Genomic DNA, 10,336 nt, shown 5'->3' with positions numbered 1-10,336 from the left:
TTTTATTCATGTCGAAATACTTTTCCAATAAATTTATAATACCATCATTATAACATGCAAATAGTCGTATCAAATCTCTAAAAAGTAGCATGAAACACATATTGATAACACCTGTAATTACAAAAAACACAAAAAATCAATCAGTGACAAATATATACATATGTATCTTAATTGTTCAACTACCGTTTGTTAAGTCATTAGCTGTACAATCAAACTCTAGCAACGAATCCAACTGCGCTTGAAGAACAGGCAATGTTTTCAACAGTTTATCAGCATTCATAACCCGGAGAGAACCCTCTTCCTTTCCTCTTTTCAATTTACAGAAATCGAATGCAACAGTACGATAAGAAAGCGCCTTCTCGTTCAAGTATTTTGCATATCTTCGTATGAAAGGTGACATGTCATACCCTGTAAAAAAATCAAATCAAGTTAATAATCACCTTATACATGCCGTTATGACTGACTCCAAAAACTTTTCTATTGTGTGCGATTTTTGTTTTACTCAGAAAGACCAACGCGCTTTGCTCAGTGTGAACATATGTTTATTTTACCAAAAAATTATTTGGTAACATTGTTTACAATAGCGAGACATAGACAAGATATTTTGCATTTAAATGTTATTAGTTATTTTTTACGGTTCCAGGGAATTTGACCCAATGCCATTTATCCGAATGGCATTTGATCAAACGCATTTTAATTTGGTAAGAACTTCTCATGAGTATCATAAGAATGACAAATCTGCGATGTGCAATGTGATGTAATGCGATTATAAGAATGGTAAAATATTAAAATTATCCAATTTTCCAGACGGGATCTAAAATTTCCAAATCTCAAGGCAATAGTGGTGACCAAGGAATCAAAAATATCTTAAAAACACAAAAAGACAAGCGATCAAGGAGCCGAATCCTAACTCTATGTCAGCAATGGAAAGCAATAATGAAATAATCTTTTTCCTTAGTTGAAGATGCTAATTTCAGATAACAGACTATACTGGTAATTTTCATACGATAGATGAGGAGGCGAAAGTATAGAATTGATAGTTCCGTTTAGAGTACGGCAGTGTGAAAATTGCATTTACAGAGTAGAAAGCGAGCTAGGACAACTTTAGAAAGGTACAAATCAGTTTTATCACCTCTCTTTACCAAACTCCCCCTATGGAGAGGGATGGTGAGGGGTGCCTTCTACAACTCTGATCAAGATTTGTTACAGAGAGAGAGAGAGTCTATCGGGGTAGTAGTTGCAAGCGATTTGTCTTTATTGTTGGTTTCTTTATGTGTTTGGATTTGCTGGCGATAACACAAAAAAGATAACAGTAAAATTCCAAAGAACTGCTGATGTTTCAAAAAAGGAATAAGGGAATTCGATTTAAATTTCTTACCATACTTTTAAATCTTTATTGTCAAATATGTTTCAACTCCATTTGCAATGCCAAAAATAATGAGAAGAATTAAATTTGAAAGAACTGCTCATGTTGATAGAAGGGAAAATCCCCTAATCACTATGCAACAAGACTTTCTAGGACTGAGCAAATTCAGTTTATTTGACTTTCGTGTTGTCGCTTGAGTAAAAGTCTAGAACATACTTAAACCCTAATACGTCCTAATCTTTTGTTACCGCCCTTTTTATGAATTTTGGTATGTTGTCCCGATGATGGTCGTATGCTGCCTAACTAAAGCATGTTACGATATTGCTGTTGTAGAGTTTTTTTTTGTGTAGGAAACAATTAAGGGAACATTTTTTTAGAATATTTGAAAATTATATCTCGCCGTCTTACTCCTCGTTTGGGTGATTTTTGCAAATTGGGCACCCTCCCCTAAAAAATCTAATATATATATAAATTCACAATACAACCATTACACATACTATTATTCCTCATTTTGATGATTATAAACTAATATTGACTTTCTTGTGGACCCTTGACTAAAAGTCCTGAACATACCTATAACCTAACACATCCTAGTTTTTCGGTACCGCCCTCTTTATGAATTTTGGTATGTTGTCCGGATGATGGTCGTATGCTGCCTAACTAAAGTATGTTATGACATTGTCGGCCGAGAGTTTTTTGTAGGAGGTGCCTAAAATAACAATTTCCTAGAACATTTGAAAACGATATCTCGCCACCTTACCCCTGAAGTTCGGGTGATTTTTCAAATTGGATACCCCCGTAAAAATCTAAAATCCATGCAAATTTACAGTAAACAACTTTGAGGTGCGTTGGGATGCTGAGATTATAATTGTGCTGTTGTTGTAAAGCGTATTTTGTAGAAAATTTCTGCGAAAACATTTTTCTCAAACATTTGGAAATGATATCTTAACGTTTTATCTCTCATTTTAATGATTTTCCAAATAAAATATTTCACCTAAGTTCGGGAACTAAAGGAAGGACTCTGTAATGATGAAACTTTATGACCTCACCACCAGGCATGGAATCCCATTTGAAAAATCACCCGAACGAGGGGTAAGATGGCGAGATATCGTTTTCAAATGTTCTAGGAAAGTGTTTCTCTAGTTACTTCCTACAAAACACTTTCAGACGACAATGTCATAACATACTCTAGTTAGGCAGTATACGACCATCATCGGGACAACATACCAACATTCACAAAGAGGGCGGTACCAAAAAATAAGACGTGCAGGATATAAGTATGTTCTAGGATTTTACTCAGGGGGCAACAAGAAAGTCAAATATGGTCAATTTTCTCAGCCTAGAAAGTTGTGTTATTCTTATAATCAGGCAAGACCAATAATATTTTTAAATTGAATAAAATAACAATAAAATATCGGGGCCTCCCTTAGCTCAGTCGGTAAAGGCACAGCTAAAAAGCAAGACCATGCTGGAGGTGGCTGGGTTTCGATGCCCGGTCCGGTCTAGGAATTTTTCGGGTTGGAAAATTTCTCGACTTCTCTGGGCATAGAGTATGATTGGACTTGCCACACAATTATACTAATGCAAAAATGGTACAGGCATCGAAAGCTCTCAATTAATAACTGTGGAAGTGCATCTAGAACACTAAGTTGAGAGCACGCAATAAGCTAATATCTTCTTTTCCTTTATTTAACGTCGGTCTCTGTTCCGCAATCTAGTGCCAATCACCGACGGACATCGTTTGCCATCCATTGACAACAGAATTCCTGCAATTCAGGGAGGCAGCTTCCACACCTGCGTAGGATATCGCATTCACAACACACATGGGCCGGGACCAACGGCTTTACTGCCTCAGAAAAATCCCACCGACCTCGGCTGGGATTGAACTCAGACCCATTGGGGTGAGAAAGCAGTCACGCTTACCACTACACCACCGGCGCCGGCCACAAAGCTAATATGCGATATGCAATAAGCTTGAAAAGCGAAGAAGAAGAAGAACAATAAAATATGATTAAAATAATCGCATTTAGAGTGTTTTCATTCTTTTGGATTTTTAAATAATTACTTTATGAAAATCTCAACATACCAGCGCATATTATGGTTTTTTACAGCGAATCAACATAAATTATAGATTTTTAGGGGGGTACCCAAATTAAATCACCCAAACGAGGGGTAATACAACAAGATATCGTTTTAAAATGTTCTAAAAAAATGTTCCTTTAATCGTTTCCTACAAAAAACTCTTCAACAGCAATATCGTAACATGCTTTAGTCAGGCAGCATACGACCATCATCGGGACAACATACCAAAATTCATAAAGAGGGCGGTACCAAAAAATTGGGACGTGTTAGGATATAAGTATGTTTAAGGATTTTACTCAGGGGACAACAAGAAAGTCAAATATGGTCAATTTTTTCAGTCCTAAAAAGTCTTGTTGCACAGTGCTTGTTCCGGGAACAGTAGGGCTCTCAACCGTTTTAATTAGCATCTCGCAAAATCGATTTTATGGGTGCGAATACAGCTTTAACTGCAATATTTATTAGCTTAGGTTAGCATTTAATTCATTTAGTTATAATACTACTTACAATTATTCGGTTTGAGCGTATGGAATATTAATGCCTAACCGAAATCCTCGTATGTGAAGCAATCTGCGATAAATTTTAGGTTATACATAGTTTCTAATAGTATTTCTTATAAACTTACGGCTGGGATCTTCTAACTGTGATAACTATCTGTTATAGTTTAGGGTAAGATAGTTTAAGTACAACTTTAGCTGTAAGAACTGAAAAACATAGTTTTAGGCCTAATTTAATGATAATTACAATCACTTTACTTTACTTCTAACTTTCTTTTCACCTCTAGGATTTTCTACAGACAACCTTGCAAACAACCTCTCATCGGCCACGTCATTGTTCGTCAACTTTTACGTTTGATGTTTTAAGTCTTGGTAACATCGTTCACCAGTTGAAGGGGTGATGTCGTTCGGTTGCGGTTACACCGCGCGGTAGTGCTGGCAGCAACATCCTTCCCCCCGTAACACTGGCCACCATTTCCAGTTTTACCACCAGACTCAACCTCCAACACGGCCAACTTTGACACCGGTCTACGTAACATCCCTCTCGCAGTCTGAACTATAGCTTGCCGAACTCGTCCATCTTCCGATGCCACGACATCCTTGATCCTTCCTCGAATCCATCCGTTCCTACGGGTGTCGTCCACTACAAGGACTAGATCCCCAACAGCACCAGGCGTTACTTCTCCAAACCACTTCATCCGTTCGGTCAGCATCGGGAGATATTCCCGAATCCAACGCTTCCAGAACACGTCCAGTTGATATTGCATTAGATTCCAGGAAGTCTTAACCGCGGAAGCCGCGTCACTGAACGTTACTGCAGACTGACGAACACCCGTTGAGTTTCCTAGGAGGAAGTGATTTGGCGTCAGAGCTTCCCCTTCGGCAGCGTCTAGGGGCAAGTAGGTAAGCGGACGGCTGTTAACAATGCCCTCGGCTTCGACTACTAGTGTTCCTAGTCCTTCGTCGTCCAGTTTCCGATCGTTGTTGTAAGCTGCCTCCATAGCCGACTTAATCGACCGTATACCATCCTTTCCCACGCTCCGCCCATGTGAGGTGCTCCTGGCGGAATGAAATTCCACTTCGTATCTGTATTAGTGAACGTCGCTGCCAATTCGCTGTGTATACACTCGAGCTCCTCCCGCAGCAGACGTTCGGCACCTTTGAAGTTGGTACCATTATCGGTATAGATTTGATGCACGACGGTGTAGAAAAGCTGTGAGCAACCTCGACATGAACGGCGCGTGTAGTGAGACAAGTGAATAGGCAGATCCAGCGTTTAGCAGCACTCCTCCCTACTTTCACTAATAACGGCCCGAAGAAATCGATGCCGGTGTAGGTGAATGGTCGAGTGAACGACGACAAACGAGCCACCGGCAACGGCGCCATTCGTGGAACCGTAGGATACGTCTTCTTCCTCTTGCACCACTGGCACGTTGCTGAAACTTGCTTCACCACCGTCCTCAATCGGGAAATGTTGTAGTACTGTCGGACTTTGTTCACTACCGTTTCGGAATTTCCGTGGCGAAAGGCTCGATGGAAATCATCTACCACTAGCTTCATCACCGGGTGCTTTCTCGGGAGGATCACCGGGAATCTGGCATCGAACGATGCATGCGGCGCCGCTCCAATTCTTCCTTCGACTCGTAGAACTCCGTTCTCGTCCAGCATCGGCGTTAACTGGTATAAGCTGCTTGTTTTGGGTAGCTCCGTGTGTCCTCTCGAGAACAGGATCATCTCATCGGGATATTCGTTCCATTGCACCATCCGCATTATCGTATCCTTCACTTTTCGTAGTTCATTTTGGCTCAGGTACAGCAATTCCTGCTTCTCTCTTCGTTGTCTACGCTGACAGTTGTCCACGAAACGATGTACGTACGCTACTGCTCCCAGAAGTCGCCGCTACTTTGAGAACCGGGAAAAGTCCACCACAATCTCTGGAATCGTCGTTCCTTTGATTACAAAGCAGGTTCGTAGTTCCTCATCAGGTTGCGCCGAAGTTTTCACCTGTTTCGGCCAGTTCTCTTCGGGAAACCGTAAAAAATCCGGACCCTTTAACCACTCGTACGTGACTTTCGGGCATTCCTGAACGAACGACATCAAACTGCCAAGGACCGCTGCTTGCAACTCCAAGCGGGGAATCGAGAGTGGCTTCAGCGGTGCGACCTTTGTTTTCGCTGCTAATATCGAGCATTCTGATTCGCCCTTAGCGTTGACCACCCTGAAATACGCCACAGCAGAGAATGCGGATTCGCTTGCATCCACGAAAATGTGTAGCTGAAGCTGTTCATACGTTTTCTTGATTGCGTCCTTGAAATAACATCGTGGGATCCGCAGGTGGCTGATCTTAGGGAAAAGGCTGGTCCACTTGATCCAGCGACGAAATATATCTTTCGTCTCACTGTATTCCAGCTCGCCAAACGTCTTGGAGAAGGATCTTTCCGTGAACTAGAAATACGCTCAGGATTCCCAGAGGATCGAATATCCCCATCAAGCATTTAAGCATCTGCCGTTTGGTTGGCCGCTCACCGCTGTCTATCACCCGCTGAATCTCCTCTTTTAAATCCATCGAGAACCGCAGCTCGTCTTCGGTAGTGTGCCACAACATGCCCAGTACTCGATCGCTACTGTCCACGGCGCTCAGGCAAAGACTTTTGCTTGCCTTCGGATCCTCCTCTTCCGATTGACGTAGTACTGCGACGCTGTTTGAAAGCCAATTCTTAAGCTGAAATCCTCCTTTCTCGTGAATCGATCTGATTTCGCGCGATACTCGTTCTCGAAACTGTCGAGGTAATCATTCACGTAGTGGTTATTCAGAATTCCCTCCACCGCTCTTGGGAATTGTTCAGCGTATTCTTCGGCATTTCTATTTTTGATATACTGTGCCGAAGCCGGCGAACACGTGGATCCAAATGTTGCCACGTCCATAAGGTATATTTCGAGTGGCTCCAACGGATCGCTCCGGAACACGAAGCGTTGAGAATGCCGGTCCCTCATACGAATCAACATCTGGTGGAACATTTCTTTGATGTCCGCAGAAACTCATACCTTGTACTGCCGAAAGCCTGACAAAACGGCTGGAAGCAATGTAAGCTGGTCTGGACCTTTCAGCAGCATGGAATTCAGGGATATTCCATCCACTGTCGCTGCCGCATCCCAAATAAGCCGAACTTTACCCGGTTTCCGTGGGTTGGTCACTGCGCCTAACGGTAGATACCACACTCGTTTCGGCTCCGCTTGCGCTAATTCGTCTTCCGTCACTCGATGTGCATAGCCTTTTATCTGGTACTCAGCTATCTGCTTCTTAATATTAGCCGCTAGCTCAGGATCCCGATTCATCAAATCGTTTAACCGCCATATTGTAGCTGTCCGGAAACTCGATGTTGTCGTATCTCCACAGCAGACCCGTTTCGAACCGTTCATCTACTCGGATAGTCGTCTCCTCCATGAATCTTCTAGCACGCTTGTCCTCTTCTGATTCCAGCTGTACTGAAGGCGTTACCCCCGCATCTTCTATCAGGAAGTAATCCTTCACTGCGTTATGTAGCTGCGGATCACTGTGACACTCACAGGCGTGGTAATTCAGCGAATGTGCACCTTCATTTCCACTGCCACCGAAGATACACCATCCTAGCCAAGTCTTCACGGCAATAGGTTCACTTCTCTTGCCTTCTTTCACCTGCAGCGGGACTGTAAGGCTCACGTTGTTCACACCTATCAAGAGTCGAGGAACTGCCTTCGCGTAGTTGTCGATAGGTAAACCTTGAAGAAAACGATAGCGTTGTGATAGCTCGTCATAGTTGAGACTCTGTTCCGGCAACGTGAGCTCCTTCACGGTGCGGACATCGTTGAGAGAGAACAGTTTTTGACTATTTGTTCCCTTGATCGTAATTCGAACGTTTTTCAATTCTGGCTCGACTCTGGTGACGTTTCCTGTCCACTTCAGACACAAAGGTTCGGTCCAACCGTTGACTCCAAGTTGCTCCACCAGACCAGGTTTCGATAGTAGCTCGCGGACCGGAGATGATGACAGGAATAATGCGAAACAGAAGAGCCTGCTTGTATTGCCGATGCGTATGGTTCTGCACGGTTGACATACCTTGTGTATGCCGCCCGCTGGCATTGAATCGATTGGAATGCAGCAACGGATGATGGCGATATTGGCATCCCTCGATCACACACCGTGTTGAATTTCTGCAACTTCTTCTTCCGTGTGCGTTAAGACAACTCCGGCAAAGCCCGTTATCTTGCGCGAACTTCCACCGGTTGTCTACGGTATACGCTTTGTACGTGATGACATGACCTTTTACAGCAAGAACATACTCGAACTTTATCCCGACTTGCTCTCGAACTTGCTCTGCTTCGCTAGTGTGGGCATTCACCGCTCCCTTCTGCTTCGGCTTCTGCTGACCACCACTGTTCCCACCGACGTACATTGTAACTCTGCTGACTGCTGTGATGACTCTGAGCATGAAATCTCCAAACGCCTTTTGGTTGACAACCGGGTGCTGCTGCATATAGTCTGCCCACTGCATTTTAGTGTGCGCAGGAAGTTTCTCCACCAGCTCCATCAGCAACGTTGGGTTGGAAAGTTAGTGCAGTAGAGCACTAATTAACAATTCAGGTCGCCCGTACAGCAAACGAAGGGTATCTATCACTTGAGGCACTGATTCAGGCAGCAGCAACCTGCTCTTGACAGATTCGTACGCGGACCTTCTCAAACAACGCTGCAGACGCGCGAGGTTTTCGGCGCTGTTGTAACCACATGCAAGCGAACTATTCATGAAGCTACTTATAAATATCGGCCAATCAGCTGGGTCACCCGAAAACGTGGGTAGATCGCGGGGCATCACTTGACGCGCGGCTTGCTGCGAGGGGGAGGGGGTAAATTGATCAGTAATGGGCAGACCCAGCGGTGGGGGAACTGCTCCAACTGATAGTACCGGATTTACATGTGACGGAAAGCCAACATTCGACAGTCCCTGTTGCGGGAAAACTGTTCCAGACGCAAGTGGCGAAGAGCCAACAATCGGCAATCCCGCAGTTGGGGGAGCTAATCTGGAAGATTGAATCGGATTTGCCGGTGGCGGAAAGCCAACATTTGTTTCAAACGAAGGGGGAACAGTATTTGTTTCATTGGAGGAAATCGTGGCAAATGGTGCCAACGTTTCAAATTGCTTCATAATTTGTTGGAGGGAGTTTTCAATTTTTGGTGGTAATGGTGGATTTATTATTGGATCACCGAGTGACTAACCTTGATGTGTTATGGGGGGCACTTGGGGTTCGACTTTACCTCTTGGGTTGGTTACCTGTTGCTGCTTCGGACCTATTTTAGGGATCGCGCCGGTATACTGCTGCTGATACCTCTCCTCACGGCACCGTTCAGGAACGCCAAACGGCTTTAACGTTGAATTCAACTGTGGCTGCTTGAAGCTGGATTGCTGACGGTGTTCTGCATGCCTCAGCTCTTGTCGCCTCGTTGCATCCGTTGCCAACTTTTCCCAAATTAGCTTGTTGACCTCATCGGTTGGCTTCCACTACACATCCGGCATCGTTTTCCCCGAGTCAATACGACCCTGGCTGTTCAATGCAGCTGCTGCGGTATCTGCGGATTGGCCTACTAACGGAAGACCATCAGAAACATATGACTGCTCATCGCATTGCTGTTGCCAGTGCTTCACCCTGTCCAGACTCGTCCTTCTACTGACCTTGCTCCTGTTGCTGACCGAATCGTCCGTTTCGTGCAACTCCTCCTCCAACATCTTATATTTTTCCACCAAATGACGTTTTTCCATCGCTTACTGCTCTTCCAACAGCTTCTTTTTTAGCATCAAACGTGCCGCCCTAGCGCTGGACGTTGTTGTTCAGGAACGTAGACTCAGCGGAAAACAGTGTCCACAAGTCCACGATCGATCTGCCACCGATGTAGATACTTCCGCGCATTGCATATGCCAGCACCCATTACATTGATCGCATTGCACGCAATCAGTTCAAGCAATCAAGTTAATTATCATACATTAAAATTGAAAATTAATTGAAAGCTTTCTATGCCAACCAATGTATGAATCTGTATTATTACAAGCACAGTAATACTCTATGCCCAGGGAAGTTGAGAAAATTTCCAACTTGGATATGGAACATACTGAGTTCTTAAGGTGATATGGTTCAGCGTTCACAAATCATAGGCATTTTCACTGCCACTTCGAGTTTTCTAGGGAGTTAATCTCGGACACTATTCCGATTTGAGGCACTAAATTGTCATCACAGTTTTGTTATTGTATGTTTTCCGGTGGCAGATAATGGACACCTGGGAAAAGCGAAGTGGAACCAGAGCCCGAGGTTCTGGATCGTATCACCTTAAAACAATTTCTATGTTCTGCCTCCCACTTTTCATTAG

The 10,336-nt window shown here is 43.8% G+C and overlaps 2 protein-coding genes across 4 annotated transcripts in view; both read right to left on the bottom strand.

Moving 5' to 3' along the window:
* Positions 1-445, bottom strand: part of LOC135714995 (phosphatidylinositol-binding clathrin assembly protein LAP-like) — a 123,141-nt gene extending 122,696 nt beyond the window's left edge. For 2 of the 3 annotated variants that reach the window (XM_065238398.1, XM_065238399.1), the window contains exons 1-2: positions 184-445; positions 1-111 (exon numbers count right to left, since the gene is read on the bottom strand). The exon at positions 1-111 is cut by the window's left edge and continues 83 nt beyond it. In XM_065238398.1, the coding sequence (XP_065094470.1) occupies positions 1-111; positions 184-400 (328 nt within the window). In that variant the 5' untranslated portion in view covers positions 401-445. The remainder of the gene's footprint in view (positions 112-183) is intronic. The other variant, XM_065238400.1, reaches the window with a different exon arrangement.
* Positions 446-4,304: 3,859 nt separating this feature from the next.
* Positions 4,305-5,712, bottom strand: LOC135714994 (uncharacterized). The gene is made up of 3 exons (XM_065238397.1): positions 5,239-5,712; positions 5,070-5,155; positions 4,305-5,001 (listed from the first exon to the last, which is right to left on the bottom strand). Exons 1-3 carry the CDS (start codon positions 5,710-5,712, stop codon positions 4,305-4,307), a joined length of 1,257 nt encoding a protein of 418 aa, XP_065094469.1.
* Positions 5,713-10,336: the final 4,624 nt, after the last annotated feature.

This window comes from Ochlerotatus camptorhynchus, unplaced genomic scaffold (assembly GCF_037179485.1).
Source record: "Ochlerotatus camptorhynchus isolate MF236.1 unplaced genomic scaffold, CSIRO-AGI_Acam_v1.1 ptg000776l, whole genome shotgun sequence".
NCBI lineage: Eukaryota > Metazoa > Arthropoda > Insecta > Diptera > Culicidae > Ochlerotatus > Ochlerotatus camptorhynchus.
Note: the sequence above shows the minus strand (reverse complement) of the source record. Positions and strands in the feature narration are given on the sequence as shown.